At 63.5% G+C, this 23,118-nt stretch overlaps 2 protein-coding genes across 3 annotated transcripts; both read left to right on the plus strand.

Moving 5' to 3' along the window:
- Nucleotides 1-1,114: 1,114 nt before the first annotated feature.
- On the plus strand, nt 1,115-11,499 carry CRIP2 (cysteine rich protein 2). 2 transcript variants are annotated; one of them, XM_068690867.1, is made up of 8 exons: nt 1,115-1,271; nt 7,753-7,847; nt 9,375-9,432; nt 9,813-9,953; nt 10,039-10,107; nt 10,290-10,384; nt 10,544-10,601; nt 10,685-11,499. In XM_068690867.1, exons 1-8 carry the CDS (start codon nt 1,136-1,138, stop codon nt 10,750-10,752), a joined length of 720 nt encoding a protein of 239 aa, XP_068546968.1. In that variant the 5' UTR covers nt 1,115-1,135; the 3' UTR covers nt 10,753-11,499. The 2 variants fall into 2 exon arrangements, with proteins under 2 accessions (XP_068546968.1, XP_068546966.1); XM_068690865.1 differs by lacking the exon at nt 1,115-1,271 and adding an exon at nt 7,365-7,641.
- Nucleotides 11,500-19,783: 8,284 nt separating this feature from the next.
- CRIP1 (cysteine rich protein 1) lies at nt 19,784-22,915 on the plus strand. Its single transcript, XM_068690880.1, has 5 exons — nt 19,784-19,943; nt 22,032-22,126; nt 22,229-22,286; nt 22,424-22,471; nt 22,572-22,915. The coding sequence occupies exons 1-4, from the start codon at nt 19,904-19,906 to the stop codon at nt 22,462-22,464; spliced, it is 234 nt and encodes a 77-aa protein (XP_068546981.1). The 5' UTR covers nt 19,784-19,903; the 3' UTR covers nt 22,465-22,471; nt 22,572-22,915.
- The last annotated feature ends 203 nt before the right edge of the window (nt 22,916-23,118 follow it).

A 23,118-nucleotide genomic window follows, 5' to 3' on the forward strand; every position in this document is an offset into this window, starting at 1 on the left:
GGCGGGGACGGGGACCCCGCTGGTGACAAAGCCCCGCGTTGTGGTGGCAGCAGCTGGGCCCGGAGTGACGGGGCCGCCTGGCCACCGCGGGTCCCCACACCCTGCTGGGGTGCGTGGCCCTGGGCGCTGCTCGGCGCCGGGGTTCGCCGCCCGGTGCCGTCCCCGTGCCGGGGGCCGGGCGGCTGCGCGCCAGCTGACGGCAGAGAAAGGAGGAATTATCTGAGGAGAGCAGGGGGAGAGCCGGGCTGCGGGCTGATGAATAATGCAATGAAATCGGTTCCGCGGGCAGATTTCCTGTTGACGGGCGCTGGGCTGGGGACAAGCGAGGCCGCGGGGCCCCTCGGTGGGGCTCCCCGGGATCCCCCTCCTGCACCATGGGGCTCCCCGCGCATCGCTCCGTGCCGGAGGGATTTTTGCCATGGCAGTTCCCATGGCAACGGAGCAAAATGGCGCGGGGATTCACTGCCAGGGGAAAGGCCCCAGGAGCACGCGGGGCCGTGGGCAGCACTGCTGTGCTGTGCCATGCCGTGCCGTGGGGGTACGGGAGCCCTGGTGGGGAGACGTGCCGTGCTCCACGCCTCGGCGTTATCTCTGCTCTCGCCCTTGTTCCCCCGTGAAGGTCTCCCATCTTGTGCCCCTTCATCTGCCTTTCTTGCTTATCCCATCCAGAAAAAAAAACAAAAAACGTGCCTAAGGTGGCCCTGTGCACGCACAGCGCTTTGTAGGGCGAGGGGCTGCTGCCTGCACCCCTTTATTCCCACCGCAGGGGCACCGGGGCGGTGGTGGTGACCTGACCCCATCCATCCCTGCACCCCAGCATGCGTGTGGCCGGGCGGGGGGCCCGGAATTGCGCCCAGGGAAGGGGCCGCGACCCCAACTTTTCCCCCACGCTCTCCCCAACACCCCCAGGGCTGGGGGCCGGGGGCTGAGCGCCGGCCCGCGGGACCCCGCTGAGCGCGCACCTGCCGCGCTGGGGCCGTGCCGAGCCGAGCCGAGCCCTGCAGAGCCAAACCCAGCCAAACCGAGCCCAGCCGAGCCCTGCAGAGCCAAACCGAGCCCAGCCGTGCCGAGCCGTGCCAAGCAGGGGCGCTGCGCACAGCCCCGCCCCGGGCCCCCCCCGGCGGTAGCGCGGCCAATGGGCGGGGGCCGGGCGGAGCGGGGCGCACGGCTCGGCACGGCACAGCACGGCTCGGCACGGCTCCGCTCCGCACCGCTCCGCTCCCCAGCCATGGCATCCAAGTGCCCCAAGTGCGACAAGACCGTGTATTTCGGTGAGAGCCCCCCCGGGGGTCCCCGCTGCATCCCCAGGTCCCCCCAGCCCGGAGCGCATCCCCGCCCGGCTCCCTCCTCCATCCCCCCCCCCCCCCCAACCCCGCAGCCCCCGGCCGAGCTGGGGGATGCTGCCGGGGGTCCTGGGGCGGGTGGTGCTGGGGGGGTGCTGCCCGCACCCCCCGGGTTTGGGGTGGGGAAGATTGGGGAGGGGGGTCCTGGGCGCGCCGGGTGCGCCCAGCCCCGGGTGCCCCGCATGGGGAGGTTGGGGGGGGGCGTCCCGGTGTCCGCAGGGTTGGGGGTGACCCTGGGGGGGAAAATGGGCCCGGGGGGGGGTCCCGGTGCTGGGGTCCCTTGGTGCGGGGCAGCAGGAGGTGGCAGGTGCAGGCGTGCCCAACCCCGGCCAATTTGCGCCCTGCGACACCGGGGCCAGGTGTGCTGATCCCCTTAGCCAACCCCCCAGCTGGGTGAGTAGCCCACATTTTGGGGTTCTGCGCGGTGCCCCCAAACGGTCAGGGATTGGGGTTCTGCCTCAGTGTGCCCGGGGTGGGGTGGTGGCCGGCTGGGGGCGATGGGGTCTCTGTTGGGCATCCCGCTGCGGGGCGATTTGGGGGTGCCACCTGCCCGCGCCCCTCCCTGCCCTCCCAGGCACCAGGGCCCGGCCCTTCCCGTTTGGTTTTGGAGGAATCCCATAGGGAGCCGGAGGTGCCCGGGCGTTTGAAGCACCGGCAGCTTTCATTCCTTTCCGGCCATCTCCAAGTAAACACGGAGAAATAGGAATTTGCTGTCTTCCTCCTTTAAATAAACCTATTTGTGTGGGGGTGGGAACGGCTCGGCCTCTTGCATGTCCTGCCTCGTGTGAATCTTTTCCTTTTTAAGCAGAAAATAGCCCGTCTGTCCGGCCAGCTGGGCACGGGGTCAGCGCGGCTCCTCCTGCCCCGCCGGAGGGGATGTGTCGGGGCGATGGCCGGGGGGACACGGAGCTGCTCCCCGGGTGTGTGCCGCCCTCTTCCCTCCCGCAGCTCCCTGGAGGTGGCCAGGACACCCCTGTGCAGGTCTGGGTTGGCTCCCCGGGTCCTGTCCCCCTCGGGGACACCCAGGGGTGGCAGGAGGGAGGTGGCTGGCGGTGACACCGTCCCCCCCGGCACCCCGTGGGAGTGAGTCAAAGCGGGAGCTGGCCAAAAAACTTCTCCTCGCTCGGTGTTGAAATAGGCTGGAGCGCGTCCCCGCTGACGTCTTCGGCTTTTCCTCGAGGAACCGCCCAGGCTCCCACGGAATAAACCCGTGTGGGTTTATTCAGCGCAGGGGAAGCGAGCAAAACCTCCGTGCCAGCCGTCCCAGGGGCCGGGACGAGATGGGGCAGGGATTACCCGCAGCGGGATCCCGGCACGGGGCTTTGGGGTGCTCCGTGGCCACCCCTATCAGAGCAAGGAGCCCCTCTGACGAAGCCCGGCTTGCCCAGGAGCACGGCCGCCGGTGCTGAATGAACGCTGGCAGCCCTGGGTGTTGGATGCCTGGCGTTGTAGCTTGGGGTCACGTGTGAGAAATGCCACCGCGTCCCGCTCCGGGTCCCGCGGGCCGCCCGCCCGCTGGCTGAGCGCTGGCCAAGCCACCGGCGCTGGGTACCGGTGGAAAACTCATTTCCAGCCCGCCTGTTGCTTCGAGCTCCCTGGAAAAATCCAGCAGACTCCTCCCTGTAGTCAGAAGGATGTGGGCGTTTCCTGAGCTGCAGAATGAGCTTTTATTCTTTAAAAAGCATAGGGAAATATAAAAATAGTTTGCTGGCTTTTTTTTTTTTTCTTTCTATTTTTTTTAAGCGCGTTCAGATCTGCTCGCCGCTGTTTCCAGCAGGACTGGGCGGCTCGGCTCGGCTCGGCTCGGCCAACCTCTCCCCTTTTGGGGCCGGCCCCGTACGCGCTCGCTGCCCCCACGCTGGCAGGTGCCGGAGGGACCGGCGTCACCCGGAGCCGAAGCGCCGCGCATTTCCTGAGCTCCCTTTTGTGCTACCAGCCTTAAATGAGTTTTGCAGCGTCCCCCGGCTGCGCGGGCTGGGAGCTGTGACCCAGCCTTTCCGCCTCCCTTCCTGCCCTTTTCCCAGGGATGGCCGGGAAGGCGGCGCGGGAAGCTTCCTGTGTTCCCGCGCGGCGATTCCTGAGCACGAGGCACCCTAAAACCCCGGGGACAACACGGGCACGTGGGTGTGCGTGTGGGTGCGAGCCAGCCTCGCTCGGAGGGGCTCACCCCTGGTGGCTCAGAGGCACAGCTGTGGTGTGCCGGGGCGCTCTCCGTGCTGAGCCCGAGCAGAAATCCAAGCTGCAGAAGCCACCCTGCAATTAATAAGTAACCGCCGGCCTTGGCCAGGCGCTGCTCGTTGCAGTGGGCAGCCAGCAGAGGCAGGAGGGCTTGATTTCCACCCGGCTGCTAACAAAGGGGCTGCTCTCCGTGCGCGGCACGGCGGCGGCTGCCGTGGGCCTGTGCTCGGTGCGGGGCTGTGGCTGTGTCCCTGTCCCCTGGGGGTGCCCCAAGCCTCTGTGCTGCACCTCGAGCACGAGGGATGGGGACCGGGTCAGCTCGTGCTTGGTGAGAGCTCCCCATGCTCCATCCAGCCTCATGGTCCCTGGTAGCAGCCCGCGGATGGGGAGAGGTGGCAGGACCGGGGAGCGGGGTGGAAAGGAGAGGAAAGGCGGAGCGGGAACGCCCCAGCGAGGGGTAATGGAAAATCTGTCTCTGTAAGGTTACGATCAAATACAGAGAGCAGGGCGTGTGCCCTGGTGCCGCTTCCAGCGGCGATGGGGTGGCAGTGCCCGTGCCACGGGGCAGGGAGGTTTTGGGACAGCTCCTGGGGCGTGCTGCGGGGCTGCAGCTCGCGGGGAGGTGCCGAGCATCCCCTGCCACCTCTCTTCGTGCTGCGTTGCCGCAGGCCTGGCCCGAGCCCCTGGGGCAGCAGCGGGACAGGGAGGCGAGATACCCGGGAGAGGTTTTGCCGCTGTGTGCGCCTGCCCGGGCTCCCCCTGCGCGCTGACTGCTCATTTCGTGGCGATGCAGGGCCCCGAGCAGGAGGAGCGAGGCTGGCAGGAGGCAGACAAAGGCAGACGGTGCTTCCTAGCCAGTTGCATCCCCCGGGAGCCACAAGCTCGGGGACTCGGGGTGTGGATGCCAGGAGCTTGTTGGAGCTCCTGCAGGCAGCGCTCATCTCCGGGGGAGTAAAATATCCCCCGTATTCCTGGGGCTTGGCCCCGGCTGGGGGAAAGGAGCAGCGAGGAGCATCCCGAGGGGCTGCAGCTCAGCCACACGGCGATGCCTGGTTGTGTATCGCAGCGAGCCAGGGGAGCGTGCCCGCAGGAGCACTGCCGGTGCCATCCCAGCACCAGCTCTCATCTCTCTCTTTTTTTTTGTTGTTTTGTTTAATTTTCCTTTGTGCCTGCCACTGCTTTGAAGCGCATCTGCAGCCGTTCTGGCAGCATCTCTCTCCCCCGGGGCCGCCTGTCGCTGGGTCCCCGCGGGGATTTGGCGTCCCCGTGGCTGAGCTGGGCTTTGTCCACGCGGGGAGGCGATGGCGTGGACGGGCCCCGCTCGGTGGCACGCAGCCACCGCCACCTCCACGGCGAGGCAGAGCTGATGTCAGCCCCTGGAAATGCCTGGGCGAGGGCTCGGCAGCCGGCCCCAGGCAGGGAGGAGGGAGGCTCCTTCCCCGTTCCCATCCCAAAAAGATGCGTGCTCTGCTCGCCGCTCGCCCACGCCGGCTGCCTTGCCCGGGCACGGCGGGTAATTAGGGGATGAGCCGTGGTGTCTCGGGGTGGAGCTCCCCCAGCAGCCCCATCCCGATCCTTGCTCCATCTGCCTCGGCTCCGGGGTGGGATAGGATGTGCCGCCGCGCGTCCCGGCGTCCCCAGTGGGGAAGCCAGCTGGAAAATCCCAGTGGGAAGGGAGGGGAGGGGAGGGGAGGCCGCGGGCTGGCTCCCAGGAGCAGAGGCAGCCAGGCAGCCGCTCTGCCTCGTTCCCACCCTCGCCGTGAGCCCCGCTGCCAGCGGGCTCAGCCCACGGCGGGGCTGATAACAGGCAGACAGAGCGCCGGTCCTGAGCCCTCCCAAATCCCGAGGGGTGCCGTGGCAGGGGATGAGGTTGGAGGCGCCGTCACCGGAGCTGATGCAACCGCGGAGCGGCCGTGGCTGGGTGACAGGAAATCTGGCCGCTGGGGCTCTCTCTCCGCAGTGATTTATGGGGCCGCGCGCGCACAAACGGGACGCCGCTGCCCTGGAAATGGGCCGGGCTGGCTCCGAGCTGTTTCCTCTGCCCGGGGTGAACAATGCAGCCCGAAAGCCGCCCCGGCTGAGCGGGGTCTGAGCGCCTGGCTCTGCTCCCTGTCCCCTGGGAGCCTTTGTTTGCGGCCAGGGGGACATCTGACCGCCCTCCGGGCAGCCTGGCAGGGGGCTCGGCGTCTCTCCACGAGGACAAGGGGTGTCCCCGGTGGCTCCCGGGATGTCCCCGTGTGCCAGGAGCAGGACAGCGCGCCGAGCCACCTTGTCCCTCCTGCCCTGTCCCCTGCCAGGGGCTGCAGGTGCCTGCAAGGTCTGGGGAGCAGCAGGGTGTTAGAGGTGTTATCGGGGGTGAATCTCATCTCCCGGGGCAGGAAGGAGTAAATATAAGCGCCACGGCCTCTGCAAAACACCGCCAGGGTTTTCCTTCCTGCGGCTCCTTGCTTTGCACCAGGGGCACAACGGGTGAAGGAGACCCAGCCGGAATGGCCTGGCTGTGCAGCCACTGTGACAAAGCCGAGCGGCTCTCTGGCCCCGAGCCTCTGGCTCGGCTTTCAGCCGGTCACGCTCCATTTCCCTCCCGGGGGAGGCTGCCCTGTGTGCCGGGGAGGAACGGGCAGCAGCACCGCGTCCCCCCGCCCTCTCCTGCAGCGGGCTCAGCCCGGCAGCCCGGTCTCGTGCGTGACCCACGTGCCACCAGGGCATTTGTCCGGTCATTGTCACCACGAGGCCAAACTCAGTTCAGCCCCTGCAGCCTGCCGAGGCCACGCGGGGATACCCGGGGCTCGTGCTGGCCCCGCTGCTGCTGATGTGCATGCAGAAAGCCCGGGGCCGGCGGGGAAGCGTCTCCTTTGTGTGCCGCCCCTTGTGACCCGCGTGTGGCCGAACCCGGGGCTCCAGCAAATTTCTGTGCGCGTGAGAAGGCTGCTGACCCCGCCGGGGATTTTGGTTGCGCAAAGCCTGCCCCTGCCTCCTGCTCGCTGCAGAAGCTCCTCTTGCTCGGTCACGGTGTGGCGACGCTTCGGGCTGACTCCGCACCCCCAGCCCGTGCTTCCCTTGGGGAGCTCTGCCTTCACCTCTGCGGCTCGCCCACCGCCCTGCCTCGCACCGGGGCTGATGTTTGGGGTGCTGAGGGTGCTTATTTCGGCTTATCTCGGTGCTGCGGCGTGCCCCGGGCGCAGCTGTTTGCCCTGGGAGGAGGGCGGCTCTCGAAGCCAGGACCTGCCCTCGCGGAGCTCTTGGCCCCTGACTTGACCTGATGCAAGTTGGAGACGTTTGCTGAAGTCCTTTTATTTTTTTTTTGGGGGGGGAAAGGTGCTGGAAAACAGGCTGCCATGGAGGAGCTGTTCCTGCCGAGCAGGGCCGAGCTTCGGTTGCGCTTTTATTTGCTCGTTAAATATTTTATTTGGCCCTTACCACTTCATTTTACGGAGGCTTTATGGGAAGGCGCTGCTTTCCCGCTGCCTGCGCGTGTGTGCGAGGGGTGGGTGGGCAGGGGCTGACACCCCGACCCCGGAGCGGGGTGGGGGCCGAGCAAGGGACCCACAAACCGCAGTGGTTCCCCGAGCCCGCAGAGGGACATGGGATGAGGGATGTGGGATGAGGTCCCTGGAGCCGTGCTGCAGGCAGAGCCAGAGGAGGTGCATTTGTGGGACCGGTCTCAAAGCGTTTTCCCTCCCTGAACTGGATGCTTTGGAGCCGTTTCTGGTGCCTGCAGCCAGCTGCTCCGTGGGTTCGCAGCGCACAGGGACGCACGTCGCACCCGTGCACCTCCAGCCGGGTGTCTTCCGGGGCCAAAATCCCTCCTGGGTGACTCCGGGGGCTGCGTGCCGTCCCGTCCTCCCAGCTGGAGGCATGAAAATGAGCAGGAGCCGGCGGGGCCGGCGCGACGGGCCGGGTGGGGCCGGGTGGGCATGGCAACTCCAAATATTTGAATGGAGCAGGGCCGCGCGGGGTAACGCGGCAGCAAAAATAGACCCGGGGAGTAGGAAGGAACGTGCTACTGCTGCCGGAGTGGTGTGCTGGGGAGGGGAGGACAACCGTGGCACCACAGAGCTGTCACCCGGGGATGCTGCTCCTGCAGCGAAGTGGCCAGCGTGCACGGCGAGGGAAAGGGGTGCGAGCACTTCGGTGGGGCAGCCCCACACCAAACGCAGCCCCTCTCGTGCCCGGGTTTGTGCAGAGGTGCCAGGCAGTCGCTCACCCGCTGTCTCGTGTCTCCCCGCAGCCGAGAAGGTCTCCTCCCTGGGCAAGGACTGGCACAAGTTCTGCCTGAAGTGTGAGCGCTGCAACAAGACCCTGACCCCGGGCGGGCACGCCGAGGTAAGAGGTGCTGGGGTGTTGGGGCCAAACCTGGCATCCTGCCCTCGTCCTGCAGCCCACGAGCCCTTCCCCTGGCTTGTAGTCAGCGCCTGAGGGGCCCAGGGCTCGCCGTGCCTCCCCGTGGCCTTGCCCGTGGTGCTGGTACCTGCAGGGCCCGGAGGCAGGAATGGAGCAAGGGGAGCAGCCGCCCCAAAGGGGAGCCGCTTGCATTCCCCACGCAGCTACTAATGGAGCTAAAAAAGCCCCGAATCCATTTAAAATGTAAATATTTGGAGAAGCTGAAGCGGCAGGGGCTGTGCCGACACGCCAGGGGGGAACTGATGGGCTCTCCAGTGCCCTGGGGAGGGGGAAGTCCCGGGAACCAGTTTGGGGAAGGTGCCCGATGCCATGCCCAGCGAGGAGCTGGGAGCACGATGGCAGGGGCTGAGCCCTCAGAGCAACTGTGTTAGCCTCGTGTGGCTCCCCGCCGTGCCCCGGATCTCGCACGGTGCCTGTCGTGCCAAAGTGTCACCAGCTCCTTAGCGGCGCAGCTGAGGGGCAGCTGGTGGCAGCGGGGACAGCCGTGCCGGCCGGGGCCAGGCTGCGAGCCCCCAGCCCTGTAGGGGAGGCTGGGTGCACGTTTTGGGTTGGGTTCGGGCCATGAATTTGCCTTTTCTCCATATAAGGCCGGATTCTGCTCCGGGGAGACGGCAGCCAAGCCCCCAGTGCCTGTGCCGGGAGCAGGATTTGGCCCTTCCCAGCTTTTTCCCCCCCAAAGCCAGCTTGTTTGGCCAGGTTGGGAAGGTGTCGCGGGGAGACCGGCTAAATGTTTACCCTCCCTGCTGCCACGCAGCACTCTGGGGACGCTGATATTTTTGCCTAGCAGCTGCTCGCTCCCAGCCAGCTGCCCGCTGGCCTGCCCGGCCCCGAGCCCTCTCCCTCTGCACAGCTGCACCGGGAAGGGAAGGGAAGGAAGGGAAGGAAGGGGCTGCGCTCATTTTGCTCCGTGACCTCCCTCTCCGGTGGCTGGAGAAGATTCGTCTCACCCTGCCCTGCTTGCTTTGGGCTCGGGGGTTTTGCAGCAGAGGGCAGATGGGCCACAAAGCAGGGCTCGAAGCGCTGTGGCGCTGGGCCTGGTGGAAGCAGAGGGACAAACGCTCTTTCTTCGCTCTTGGCTTCGCTTCCAGCGGGCCGTGAGAAGCTGCTGGTGGAGCTGCAGGACGTTATCTGGGGCCCTGGCGGCCCTCTCGTGGGCGGCCGCATGGGAGAAGGGCCCTGGTGCTTATCGCCCGCTTCGTGCCTTCCTCTGATAGCCGGCCCGGCTGATAGCGGGGCCGATAGCGGGGCTGGTGGCAGCGGGGCTGGGACCGGTGCCCGCACGGGGCCTCTGATCTCGGGCCAAGCGAGGGGCACAGCACTGAGGCTGGAGGTGAAGCTGAGCAGAAACCCTCTCCTGGCCTTGCCAGGGTGCATGGAGATGTCCCGGGGCCGGGCAGGGGGTGGGATCGGTGATCGCTGCCCAGCACCCTAACACCGCTCTCTCCCCAGCATGACGGGAAGCCCTTCTGCCACAAGCCCTGCTACGCAACGCTGTTCGGCCCCAAAGGTAGGTCTGGGTCCCCGTGGCCCTAAAAAGCCCAAGGATTCGGGCTGGTGTGCGCTGAAGCAATCCCAAACCTGCAACCGCTTCGTAAAGAGGGATAGGGGAGGGGGGAATCGATCCTGACAACAGTCAATCCTGACAGCTGTCCCTCTCTCTCTCTCTTTTATTTTTTTAATTCAAGAAAGAGACAATTTTCCATTCAGACAGAAGGTGGAGTCACTCTCCCATCCCACAAGTGGCTGCAGAAAGCCTGGGGCAGGAGGAAGGGAGCTGGGGCTCAGCAGGGACGGGGGTGCCCAGGGGAGGAGGGACGGGGCTGGGAGGAGGATGGAGACCCCCGGGTGGCTCCGGGGATGCTGCAGCCCCTCTGTCCCCCTGCACAGGGGTGAACATCGGCGGTGCCGGATCCTACATCTACGAGAAGCCGCAGATCGAGGGGCAGACAGCCCCGGGGCCCATCGAGCACCCGGTGAAGGTGGAGGAGAGGAAGGTGAACGCCGCGCCGCCCAAGGGACCCAGCAAAGGTGAGGGATAGGGGGCACGGGCAACAGGGGTGTTGGGCTGGGTGCTGGCCGGGACGTCCCACACTCGTGTCCCTTTGTCTTCCAGCCTCCAGCGTCACCACCTTCACCGGGGAGCCCAACATGTGCCCGCGCTGCGGCAAGAGGGTCTACTTTGGTAAGGCTGCGAGCGGGCACCGGGCGGTGCGTGGTCTCCACAGGCCCCCTGGGGCGTGTGGGGTCTAGGAAGGGGGTCTGGGGTCTGTATGCACGGAGGTGAGGTCCTTGTGGGGCGTTCTGGCCGCCCCCTGCGTGTTGGTGACGTGTGGGGGTGACTGTCCCTGCTTGTCCCCGCTGCAGCCGAGAAGGTGACCTCGCTGGGGAAGGACTGGCACCGGCCCTGCCTACGCTGCGAGCGCTGCAGCAAGACGCTGACCCCCGGGGGCCACGCCGAGGTAAGGGAACCCCTGTGGGGTCCCCGCAGCATGGGGACCCCGTGCCAAGCTGTGCCAAAGCGAGCCGGGCTGTGCCACCACGAGAGGGCAGAGCGGCTCCACGCGTCCCGCGCCGCGTGTCCCCACGGGTGACACGTTTTGTCTCTTTGCCTGGCGCAGCACGACGGACAGCCCTACTGCCACAAGCCCTGCTACGGGATCCTCTTCGGGCCGAAGGGTGAGTGCTGGGGACGCAGGACTGAGGGGAACAACACCCATCCCACCCGCGTCCTCACCCCCACGTGTCCCTCCTCCTTGCAGGCGTCAACACCGGAGCCGTGGGCAGCTACATCTACGACAAAGACCCCGAGGCGAAGAACCAGCCGTAGGGCAGCCCCCTGCCCGCCCGCCCGGTGCCCCCGCACTAACCTCCCGCTCGTAGAAGTAGCTGGAGCGGCCCTTCACCTCGGAGCTGTGCTCTCTCTGCTGTCTCTACTGCGGGCAGGACGGCCCTGCCCTCCGGGTTCTATATCATAGTCTCTAATATAAGCTTCAGTGTTTAAAGGCAAAGGTTGAAGGCGGCTCTGCTCGGTCCCAATGCGCTCTGCCCTCCCCTCCCTCCCTCTGGCCACCCCCCCAGCGCAGGAGGCAGCTTGGTGGCTCTGTGGCCTCCCGCAGCATTCGGGGATGCCACCACCGGTGACACCCACATCCCCTAGGGGCTCTGCTCCTTCCCAGGCTGCACGCCCAGCTCCAGCAATCGAGGGGCTGGCACCTCCCCGTGTCCCCATCCTTGCCCCCCGAGGGCATCCCCACCCGGGCACCCCTGCGGGGCCCAGCTGCTCCCCACCTCCGGGGGCAGAGCGCATTGGGCTCGCGGCTCGGTTGGGCAGCGTACCCCCCGCCTGCTCCCCCGAGCCCGAGGTTTCTCGTCGTGGTTGTTTATTTATAAGCCGTTGTAAGTGTGCTCCTGGCCGCGGAGAGTGGCGCCGCCCGGGTCTCGCCCCGTCCCCCCGCACGCACGCCCAGCCCCGCTGCTTGTGCTGCCCACCAGGCCGGGCCCTGCGGCGCCAGCGCCGTGCGCTCCCCGGGCCCCCGGACTTTTGTTATTTGCTGACAATAAAGGTTTTGAGAGATGCGGTGTGCGCCTGAGCTTTGGGGGCGGGTGGGGAGGGCACAGAGCCTCCCACCAGCTTGCTCCTGCCCCGTTCCTCCTGGAGCAACACGGAGCAGCCCCAGCCTGTGCCGGGGCGGTGGGGCTGGAGCACGGGGGGCACCCTGGCATGGCCTGGCTGGAGGCAGGAGCAGAGCAGGTTTGTCACTTAGTGCTGCTACAGCCCCCCGCACAACGTGGCTGGAGCCCAGGGCTTTCTTCTTCCTTCATGCCCCACCGCTTGTCCCCCACTGTGCTGCCGTCCCACAGTGGCCACCTGCAGTGCCCCACAAGCAGAGCTCCAGCCTGGCCCAGCTGAGCACCAGTGGTTGCCTCCCAGCAGCAGGTGCCCCAAAGGCTATGTTTGTGGGGGAAAACCGGGCCTGCTGCCTCCCCAAATGTCTTCCAGCCTTGTGGCACAGCTGCAGGGCTGCTCCTGGTTAGCCTCAACGCTGGCTGCAGCATCCCTGGAGCTGCTCCCTTGCCCACAGGGAGCGTTTGGTCATGGTGGCATCTCCCTGGGCTTTGTTGCCCAGCAGGACCGTGCCAGAGGAGCTGCTGGCATGGGAGCTCCTGGCTTTCCCTCTCCCGGCAGCAGCAGCCCGCAGCCTTTTCCCAGGCACGATGGGCTCGACCACAGCAATTCCTGTGCCCAAGACACGGATGTGTGTGTTTGTGTTTGGTGGGGTTCTCGTGGGGACCTGACCCCTCCGAGGCTCCTTCCCTGGTCCTGTGGCTGACATTTATATGGTTGCAGCACTGCACCATGCAGCAGCTGGGCTGGGAGCGGGGTACCCCATTACTCCCCATGCAGTTGCAGGCGAGGCCCCTGGCACGCTGCAATGTGGCAGGGAGGTCAACAGCGCTGGTCACAGCTGCTGCCACATCAGCAAGCTGGCACCAATCAAGCTGTGCTGCTCTCCTTGCAACCCTTATTTACTTAACCATCATTAATTAACGAGCTTAATAAACCCACCTCTTTGCTAGCAGTGCCCCTGGTGCTCCAGGTGCTGCCTGCACCCAACGCAAGGGGGGGACATGAGGCTTGAGGCATGGTGCTGGGCTGCGTGGGGTGGGGACGTGGCTGGGGTGGCTGAGCATGGCACAGTGTGACGTGAGCCACTCCCAGGCGGCAGCCCTCAAAGGCAGGAATTTATTTTGTTTGGGTGGAGTTGGCTTTTTTTCTTCTCTGTTTTTTTTTTTTTTTTTTTTTTTTTTTTTTTTCTTGCTTACGTTATTTTTTCCTCAAGAGAGTTTCGTTGGGGAAAAACTAAAAATAGACAAAATTCAGCTCTGCGCAAGTGAGAAGGCTGCCTCTGCTCAGGGAGAGCCCTGCTGCTGTGCTGCAGGTGGGTGACATTTGTCTCTGTGTCCCCCTGCAGCCTGGGGACGTGGTGAGGGCAGTGGGCACCACTTGTGGCAAAAGGTGGCCACCAGGTACCCATGAGGTGGGTGCTAAGAGCAGGCAGCTGAAGGACTTGGTGGGGTTTTGGGGCCCCACATGGGGTTATCCAGCTGCATGCCAAGGGTTTGAGGTGATCCTGGTGCAGCACAGCAGTGCTTTGCTCGAGCCGGCAGGGCAGCTCTAGCCTCTGATCCTCACTGCATTTTTGTATTTATTTTTGGGAGACCTATGTGAGCTGAAAAAGGCCCCTTACTGCCAAAAGGGGCTTGGAAAACATCTTTCCCCTCGGGGATGTCAAGTATTTTATTATTTTTTTCAGCTAGGACTTGCTGGTGGGATAAGAAAGTTGGAGAGGGCTGGTGATTACAGACATGCTCTCCAGGGTACGGAAGAAAACAGACCAAAGTGGATGCAGCTTTGCCTGGAAATCCCCCAGGCGCCATGAACTTATCCCATGCAATTAGCCTTGCTCGCTTCCCTGGGAGCCAGCAGAGCCCAGCACGGCGCCGTGCCCTGCAGCTTCTCCTCGCTGGGCACAGAGTGGGGATCCCACCGGGTGCCACCATGCGCTGGTGTTGGATGCGTTTTTGGGGCAGTCTGGGTGACGGGGTGCTGATGTCCCTAATATTAGTGACCTGGAAAAGGGAATGATGAGCATTCAAATGGTGGGCCCAGGAGGACTGGGTGAGGGCAGGAATGATGGGGCAGCCCTGTGACGTGAAGTCAGAGCCAGTCTGTGCAGGGGAGAGGTGCTATGGGTGCCTGCCAGCCAAGGACCTCACAGGGCTCCCCGCTGTCCTCCGCTGTCTAGCACCACCTGGAAAGCTACCAAGGCCTCCAGGTGTGCTCTAACACCCCTTGGAGATCTTGCTGCGCTCTCCTGTGCACTCAACCAAAACGTTGAAGTCTCCCAGGGATCTCTAGAGGCATCCCAGGGCCTCAAGTGAAGTTTAGAGAGTCCTAGAGACCTCCCAGTGCACCCTTTAGTTTTCCAGGTCCTCCTCATGTAGTCCAGCAACACCTGGAAGGCTCCCAGGGCAGCTGGGTGCATTCTAATGCCCTTTGGAGACCTTGCAGTGCTCCTCAGTGTGCTCTAGCTTCCCCTAGAAGCCTACCAGGGCTCTCTAGAGGCCTCACAGGGCACCAATGTACTCTCATGTGCCTTAGGGGCCTCCAAGTGCTCTCTAGAGAGACCTAGAGGCCTCCCAACGTGGCCTAGAGGCCTCCCAGGGCCTTCCAATGCATTCTTGGTTGCTCCTATTGCACCCTAGAGGGTTCCCAGGAGAAGGCCCTGCAAGGTCTCTGTGGGCAGCTGGATTACACTGGGATGTACTGGGTGCTTTAGGCCACACTAGGAGGCCTTTAGTGCTCCTTAGAGTATACTAGAGTAAAATGAACAGAGTAAACTCCAGCGAGGCCCTCAGGGGATGCTAGTCTACCCTGTAAGGTGTGATAGACCCCCAGAAGGTACTGGAGAGCTGCAGCAAGACTCAAGGCCGCACTGGGAGGCCTCTAGGGCATCCTCGAAGACACTGGGTGGCATTGGGAGGCATTCAGGGAGAGCTACAGCACACTGGGGGGCCCTGGTAGACGTGCACAGGCTGTAGAGAAGACTGGAGGTTCATTGGAGGCGTGCAGAGAGCACTGAAAAGCCTTTAGGGCACCCTAGAGGACACTGGTGAGCCTTGAAAGGCCTCCAGCTAATGCTAGAGCACACTGCAGGGCCCTGGAAGGCCTCGAGCGTGCCCTAAAGTGCACTAGAGAGCCTTGCGGGGCCTCCAGGGGGCACTAAATTAAAGTAATCTAGGCACTATGCTTGTATAATTAATCTAGACACTGCTAAAGCAATCTAGAGACGCTCCCAAGGGCCGGGAGATGCCCGCAGCACCACAGAGCAGCGCTGACCCACGTAGAGCTGTGGCTGGGAGCGCGGCTGGGCAGGAGAGCAGGACAGATTTAAAGCATTTGCTGGGGACTCGATACGTAGGAGCCAAAAGGGATAAAGTGCTGGAAGGTGTGATTTAAGAGGGAGTATTAACAGGGGCCCAGTGAGCACAGCTTGCTTCCATGCGGGCCAAGAACCACTCTGATGCTCCCTGAAGGCAATGGAGCGGCTCTCGCTTGCTTGGCTGGGCTTCAGCTTGGCCCCAGGGTGAGGTTAAAGTGATGGGTCTAAATCCTGGAGAGGGTGTAGGACAGCAGGCAGGGATACAGGAGGAGGAACAGCATGAAACCACGCAAAGGAGGATTAGAGCTGTAAATCTCCCTGCCAGCCTGCTGGGAGAGCTGCAGCGGTGGTGGTGCAGCCCCTGGCTGCCTGTTGGAAGCTGCTGGGCTCTGCAGCAGCCTGTACATCGCTGATGGATGTATAGTGGTGTACTGATGTACAGATTTGCAGTGGTGTGAGCAGCTGGGGACCTCCCTGGGGGCTCCTGGGGCTGGATGCAGGGCAGATCTGGGGAAGGAATAGCTGTGCTAATGGGATGGAGGTGTGTGTGCTGCTGCTGGGGCTTGCATGCTGCATAACTCATGGCTGCCCTCCTCTCCTTCCCTCTCCTTGCACTATCTCTGTCCCGATTTCTCTGCCTTGCTCCTGTCCTGCTGTGGTAAGGCAGAGCCAAGCAGCTCTGTCTGAAACAGGAGTGCAGCCTCACAGCATTTGGGCTGTCTGTCTCCCTCCCTGTGTGACACCGCTTCAGAGGACGTGGTCTTCTGGCAGTGGGTCTCCCTTATCACACGGTTATCACATCAACAGCCCCACTGCAGAGGGCAAACACCGCTGGGGCAGTAAATCAGGGAGTTCCCCCGCAATAAGGGCTGTGCTGCAGGAGAGGGCGTTGGACCAGGACTCATCATCTGTACCCAGGTGAGTAATGGGGTGCCTGGGGGTCCTGCACTCCCTTCCCCTTCTCCTCATCTTGATTGCTAGGAGCGAGTGAATTGTTAACCAGGACTGAAAGGTGTGGTAGCAGCAGCCTGTCATCATCAGCTGGCCCCGGCTGAGTGGCACAGCTGATCCCCACAGCGGGGTAATGCAGGGCAGGGAGGTGGCCCTGGTGCGAGCTGACCCCACGGGGTGCTGAGCACCCCCAGCTCCAAGACAGCTTCCCAAAGTAGCAGCATCCTCAGCCAGCCTGGCTGCAGGCGGGTGCGATCGCTGCAACAGAACCAGCTGTGGCCATGCCAGGAAAATGCACCAAACCCTCCCACGGAGGGTTTCAGCCAGGAGATTTCCAGGGGCTGCCACTAATGGAAAGCTTGCAGGGAAGAGCAGATGGTAACGGAGCTTTTTGGCCAGACTGCATGCGGGGAGACAGTGGGAAGCTGTGCCTGGATGAAATTTGAGGAGATTTTCCATGTCGCTGGACTTGGAGGGATTGGAGAGGTTCTCCTGTCCCATGTCTGGAAATCCCAGACACACCCCAAGCAGGGACCTGCAGCCAGGCACTCTCCTGAGCGTGCACTCAATGGGGCCGGTGTGCCCCAACCCCATGTGCCACTGCCATCCTGGGCAGCAGTATGGGAGCTGCTGGCACGGGGTGCATTGCCTCTGAGCACACATGGGCATAGGGCCAGGCTGTGGGTACGGACCCAAAAATATTTGCTTCCATGAGCCGCCTGCCCTGGACCCCTTGCAGGAGCAGGAGCCGAACCCTGCCAGAGCACGTGTCTGTTACAGCGTGCGTGGTATCACATTTACGGCGTGATAACAATTCACGCCCATGCTCCCGAGGTTTTGTGTTGGCCCAACAAGCAACTGCTGTGGGCAGCCAGCAGCCTTAGCGGGGCTGGAAATGTTTGTGCACTTACTGCGAGAAACAACTGTGCGATTGTCCGTGGGCACGGGGGGCGGACTCCGGGCTGTGTCTGCACAAGCAGGGCAGGGAATGTGTTTTGCGGTCTCAAACCATTTTGTATTGAAGGTCCAGTGTGGTGAATGTCCCCCGCAGCAGCCAGCTTTTGGGGCAGCCCCGTCCCTTCCCGCAGGCCCCGCTCGGGGCATCTCCTGCTGCCATCCTGTTCCCGATCCCTCCCAGCCCTCAGCCACCTGTCAGCTTTATGAAGACGTACCCCAGATTTTTCCTGAGGGCATAAATTGGCTTGACAGCCTGCTCTGTGCGGCTGTTCCCGGTGCAGAGGTAATGGGATTAGCTGTGTGCAGACCTGGGGGCAATGCCAGGCGAGTGCGTGCCCCCCCGCGCACCCTGGCGTCCCTCCCACCTTTCCATGGGAACCCACATCTGGCAGCTTCTCCCGGCCCATGCTGGGCTTTTTAAGCCGCCCTGTAATTTTCTTGTCAAATTAGTCACATATTGGGCTCGGGAGGACATAGTTTACAACAAACCGTCTCGGTTGAGCGGGCCTGCAACTTGCAGGCAGAAATATGGCCGAGGAGGGGAATTTTGCAGAAGCTGCAGTTGTCTGACCACTCGCAAAGCGCTGGGCCGAGCCCCGTGGCGGCGACGTGCTTCGGACATTCCTGGGTTTTTCTTAGTCACATTTTCCGCAGGGAGGGGACCCGGGGGCAGCTCGGGAGGATCTGAGGTTGGGGAAGAAATGAGCAGAGGCATCCTCCGGTTCTGCGCGGGGGGGAAGGCGCGAATAAGGCCTGTGGTTGATCCATGCAGGGCACGGCTGTCTGGAGCGAAGCTGCTTGTGCCTTCCCGTCATCCCTGCTCAGGAGCTGAGCAAAGCGAGCCGTGCCATCGCTGCCTGGCAGCACCCCGGCACACGCAAACAAACGGGACGGCCCAGGTTTGTCTGAGGGCTGCTGCCGTGCCCTCGGGGAGCGCTGGCGCCTGATGCGCCAGGACGGAGCCTCCACCCCCAGATCGGTATCAGAGGGCACCGGGCGGCTGGGGTGTGCTGTGCTTGGGTGGCTGAATTAGCTGGAACAAGGTCTGCAGATAAGATAAACCTGAGGTTTGCTGGGGAGGCTGTTGGCAGCTGGAGCTGGCCAGGCTGTTTCCCTGGTGGGGGAGCCTTGATTTGATGCAGGGCTTGGGTTGGGACCAGGCTTGGCTGAAGATGCCCCTGGCCCCATCTCCTGCAGGGCAGTGTGGCTCTCTCCCTGCAGCCATCCCGTGCCCTTTAGTTGGATTTCATCTGGATTATGAGGTGGGCTGCTATACCCCCGGTCATGGTGCTGGAAGTCACTGTAGGAACCAGATTGCTGAGAAATGCCTGAGTTCTGCATTCGGGGCATGCAGAGAACCCTGAATCACAAGGGGCAGCGACCAGCTCGCCCCAAATGCTGGAGTGCTTCCAGCCAGCTGGCTGCAGCATGGGCTGGGGGCTGCCGGGGACTCTGTTTATCGCCCCGCTGATGTGTTTCACACACCGTCAGTAGGAGCGTTTATGAACTTGCTCCCCATAAAATGAACAAAAGGCCACATCCTGCGGGTCCCCGTGGCACTGCTGTGCTCCCTCCCCAGCCAGCAGTGCCATTGGCACCCCATGCTCACCCCAATAAGGCAGCCGTGCCAAATCAGCACCACGGGGATCTGGGCAGCCTCGGACCCCATCCCAGCAGGGTTGGCAGCGAGCAGCACGCGGCTCCTCGGCGCCAGCTTTGCAAGCCCTCCTGCCGGCCTTGTGTCCTCTCTGCTGCATGAATAGGCTTGAAAAAGTACAAGGGGGGGGCTGAGTGCTGTCCCCACTGCCTGGCTGGGTCAGTCGGCCTGCGGTGCCAGGGGGACGCTCCCGCTGCAGGAGCCCGGCCAGGCGCTGCGTGGTCCATGGGGACCGGGGCTGGGCCAGCCTGTGGCTGCCCGCCGGCACAAAACCTGCCTTAAAAGGGAGCACAGCTGGGGATGGCTCTCCTGGCCGGGCAGCAGCCTCCAAACCATGTGTGTAAGGGGAAATGGGGTCACCGGAGGGAGGGGGGCATGCCCCGTGTCCCCTGAGTCTTCAGGGTGCGGTGGGTTTGCCATCGCCGAGCCTGGGCGCGACGGGGAGCATCAGCCGGAGGAGCGCGCCCGCTGCAAAGGCGGTGTGGAGCGCGGCGGGGTCATGAAACAATCCCACAAACTGTGATCTTCGCCCTTGGGTGCAGTTTATCACCTCTCCTCCTGCACCCACGGGTGGGCTCGGGCACCAGCAGCGCCCTGTTTCTGCAGGGGGGGCAGCAAGGGGTGCCTCGCATTTCGGGAGGCAGGCACCCGGCGCCCCGCCGCTGGGTTTCACAAGCCCTCTTGACCTTTCCAGCGCAGCAACGTGCCCTGGGGAGGATTGCTTCATGCAAAACAGACCTTTGGATTGGCTTTTTCATTTCCTTCGCAGCCAAGCACAAAGGAACAACAAGTCCTCGCTCTTATAAAACGACAACAGTCGGCGACGCAGATGGGCAGGCTCTTTGCGGTGAGCCGTGTCCTGCACCCACGCCATTCCTGAGGCTCTGGGAGAGGGGGGCTACAGCCCCCCGGCTCCCTCCTGCTTCCTTATCTCCTACCCCGGGCAGCAGACACAGCCCAAGTGGGCTTTTGCAAAACACCCCTTGTACACTGCTAGGAGAAAACAGCGCTGTCTGGAGGGGGGGAGCCCTGCGGCCAGCGCCCCGGGGAGCTTTATTTGGGAGCGTGGTTAATTGGCGATGCTAATTGCAACTGCTCAGCGATTCCACGGCACCAGGGTGGGCAGGGAGCTTGGGGCACGGCGTCTCAGGGTGCAGGAGGTGGGGTGTAATGGGTACAGAGGGTGCAGGATGCGAGGGGTGCAGGGGTGCAAGCGTGCAGCAGGGGTAAGGGTGCAAGACGCAGAGGGTGCGGGGGATGCAAAGGGTGAAAGGGGCTGGGGAAGCAAAGGGCGCAGCGGTGCGAGGGCTGCGGGACTACGCCCGGGGCGGGTGCCTCCAGCTGTGGGCGGGACCTCACATCTGGACCGGGTCCACATCTGGGCGGGCCGGGGCGGGGACCCCGAGCAGTGACTCTGGCGGTGCGGGCGCCCAGCATCCCACAACCGAGCCGAGCCCCGAGCCGACACCATGCCCAAGTGCCCCCGCTGCCAGAAGGAGGTCTACTTCGGTAAGGGCATCCTGCACCCCCACCCCCTGCAGCCCTTAGGCACCCCTATTCCGTGGGTCCTGGGCACCCCAATAGCACCCACCCCTGTCCTGCAGGTGCTCGGGGTGCCCCCTGCGCTGTGGCTGCCCTGGGTGGCCCCAAAATGCACCCGAGGAGAGGAGCTGCGAGAGGCGCAGGGGTGCTTGGGGACATCCTGCCCGTTGGCCCCTGAGGTTTAGCAGGGCGAGGGGATGGCCCCAGAGTGAAGTGGCCCCGGGGAGAGAGGTGGCCGTGGTGTTTTCAGGATGTCTTGCAGGCTGACCGCGAGCTCAGCTCGTTGTGCTTCCTCCTGCCCATGGGGTTTGGGGCAGGTTTGCTGCTGCCGCGTTGGGGACCAAGTTCTGGGGTCCTGCCGAGTGTGTTTTGGGGCTTTGAGCCTCTCACCCTGCTGGCAGCAGCTGCTGAAGCAGCCGGGCTCCAGCTGCCAAACCTCCCCACTTCCCTCGTTTGGCTGCATTTGTCGAGGTTTGCTGACAGAGGCTCAAACACTCCCTGCTTGTAATGCACTTGAGATGAGGGTTTGGTGACCTGAATGCTGTGCCCTGACTTCTGCTCTCCCTCGCTTCTGCTCTCCCTGCCTTATTTCTGCTCTGCCTGTGGGTGTGCCGCAGCTTCCTCTTCTGCTCGGCCAAAGAGATCCGAGGCTGAAATGTGTGGTCAGTGCTGGGGGCTGCCCCATAGCTGCTCCCCCCATCACACAAATCTTTCTGCTGGTGATGCCCACCACCCAGGGGCTCCCACAGCCAGGGACCACAGCTTTGGCTGATCCCGAGCCCTCTGCCTGCACAGTTTTGGCTAATCCTGAGCTCTCTGCCTGCAGCCAGGCTCTGAGGTTGCTCTCAGCTGGGATTTCTGTGCCTGCAGGTGTGGCTGTGGCTGTGAAAGGGCTGTTTGACCAGGGAGGGGTTTGGCCCTGCCCTTATCAGCTCGCTCCCACGAAACTGGCTCTGTTGATGCAGGAGGCTTCAAAAGTAGCTGGAGACACGAGCTCACCGGGTGATTTCTGTGCCTGGAGATAGTGCTGGAAGAGAAGCAGAGCAAGCCCTGCTGTGCTTTCTGAGCCTGGTGGCCCTTCCTCAGAGGTGCCCTGGGCTGCTGTAGGACACACGGGGTTGGGGAGAGGAGAGAGGACACAGGGGGCTTTGTGCTGCTGGAGATGGCACCGGGGCTGCCTCGTGACATTTGGGTGCGGCCCCCGCTCCCACCTCTGCACCGCTGCCTGGCTCCTTGCGTAAGCTGCTGTGGGCAGACTTGGGCCCCGAAGAAACCCTTTGCTCGGCCACCTTGTGCAGGCATGGGTTAAGCACTCGGAGCCGGCTGTGAGCGGGTTCCTGTGGGGAGCTCTGCTTTATCACTTCGTAAATCCCCAGTTGCCAATAGTGAGCGCACACACATCCGCAAAAAATACTGCAGAAAACACCCTCCTCCCCTGCTGGGCCGCAATTAAAAGAGCCACACTGCGTTCTCCCTCCCCATAATCACGTCCTGGCCCGAGCAAGCAGCACGTTGCTCCCTGAGCCCCGGCCAGGCTCCAGCCCGGCTGTGGTTTGTGACAGCACACGGCAAATCAGAGCTGCCACCGCAGCGCTGGGGGGGCCTGGCTGGTGGCAGTGGTGGCCACCCCAGAGCCACCAGCCCAGCATCTGTCCTCCTTGCAGACAGGCTCCAGCTGGCCAGGGGGGATTTATCCCCATTCAGGCTGATGTTGGAAGGGTGGAAGTGGCCAAGTCTTGTCTGGAAGACAGACAGCAGTCTGTCTGTCCGTGTGGGCGCAGTGGTGACCCCATGTGCCACGCTGCTCGCAGCGGTGAGGGCTCCCCGCAGTGCCCTGCCCGGGGTTTTGGATCTGGGCACCTGGATGTGCGTGGTGAGGTGTGCGTGCCTTGGGTTTGGCACTTGCAGGGCTTCTTTCCTGGGTGAGCAGACTTGAGAAAATCCCCCCAAAACGTATGTCCTCTGTGGGGCTGGCAGCAGGGAGGCCAGCTTGCCAAAAACGCCTCGTTGCGCCCGTTCGGTGGCCTCAGCTAACCCACCTCCTTTCTGTGGCAGCCGAGAAGGTGACTTCTCTGGGGAAGGACTGGCACCGGCCCTGCTTGAGATGCGAGAAGTGTAACAAGACCCTGACATCTGGAGGCCATGCAGAGGTGAGGTTTGGTGCCCGGCAGCCAAGGGCTGGTGTCCTGCAGGGAATGGGGTGTGTGCAGCCGGCAGGGCACTGGGGCTGATGCTCTCCTCTCTCCCCGCAGCATGATGGCAAGCCATACTGCAACCACCCCTGCTATGCCGCCTTGTTCGGACCCAAAGGTAAGGTCACCATGGCTGGGGTTTTGAGAGGGAGGGAGGAAGGGAAGGGGGCTCCATGCTCCCATCTCTCGGCGATGCATCCCGCTGTGCGCTCGCTGCCCCGCGGCGTCGCTCACCCCACTCTGTCTCTCTTGCAGGGTTCGGCCGGGGAGGAGCTGAGAGCCACACGTTCAAGTAAAGCTCAGGTTGGTGCCTCCCTCTGGAGCTCCCTCGAGGCTCGATGGGCAGCTGGGGTTGTCCCGGGGGTGTCACCGCTGATGTCCCCTCTCTCCTGTCCCTCTGCAGGTCTGACAGCCAGGGCTCCCAGCACAGCCCGCCGGCGGCACCAACCCGCCGCAGCAAACATGCCTTTTCGTTCTTCATTCACTCTGTACTCCATTAGCACGTCGAAAGCAATAAATAACCACGGATGGGGCCGGTGCGGAGAGGGGCTCCGCTCCACAGGGAGCGCCGCAGGGGTGGGAGGTTGGACGCTGCCCCTAGGAAATTTGGCCGGTACCGCCGAAGGCCGCCTGGAGAGGAGACCGCACCCGTCCAGCCGAAACCCAGCCCTGCTTCTGGCAGCCGGCTCTGCAGCCGGGCCACACTTGTACTTCAGTCTTTAATAAACCCCGACCGAGAGATGCTTCCCCCGTGTGAGTGCTGTGCTCTTTGTACCGGGCTCCGGCGCGGTCCCCGGGCAGCCACGTGGCTGTGCAGCCCCAGGGGTGGGAGCTCGGTGGGGCAGGGTGGGCTCCTGCCAGGAAGCAGTTGAAGGGCACACCAAGAAAGCTGTTATTTGGTGCTTTCACCCCCAGCAGTCATACCGAAAGTCATACATCCCGGGCTTCCT

This window comes from Anas acuta, chromosome 8 (assembly GCF_963932015.1).
Source record: "Anas acuta chromosome 8, bAnaAcu1.1, whole genome shotgun sequence".
Taxonomy (NCBI): Eukaryota; Metazoa; Chordata; class Aves; order Anseriformes; family Anatidae; genus Anas; species Anas acuta.

What these genes read in the sequence shown, in the direction of transcription:
- CRIP2 (XM_068690865.1), top strand. Translation starts at nt 7,380, where the DNA reads ATGAAAATGAGCAGGAGCCGGCGGGGCCGGCGCGACGGGCCGGGTGGG. An exon ending in CCCCGGGCGGGCACGCCGAG is followed by an intron (nt 7,848 to 9,374) that starts GTAAGAGGTGCT and finishes CTCTCTCCCCAG; the next exon opens with CATGACGGGAAGCCCTTCTG. An exon ending in CCCCCGGGGGCCACGCCGAG is followed by an intron (nt 10,385 to 10,543) that starts GTAAGGGAACCC and finishes TGCCTGGCGCAG; the next exon opens with CACGACGGACAGCCCTACTG.
- CRIP1 (XM_068690880.1), top strand. Translation starts at nt 19,904, where the DNA reads ATGCCCAAGTGCCCCCGCTGCCAGAAGGAGGTCTACTTCG. An exon ending in CCAGAAGGAGGTCTACTTCG is followed by an intron (nt 19,944 to 22,031) that starts GTAAGGGCATCC and finishes TTTCTGTGGCAG; the next exon opens with CCGAGAAGGTGACTTCTCTG. An exon ending in CATCTGGAGGCCATGCAGAG is followed by an intron (nt 22,127 to 22,228) that starts GTGAGGTTTGGT and finishes CTCTCCCCGCAG; the next exon opens with CATGATGGCAAGCCATACTG.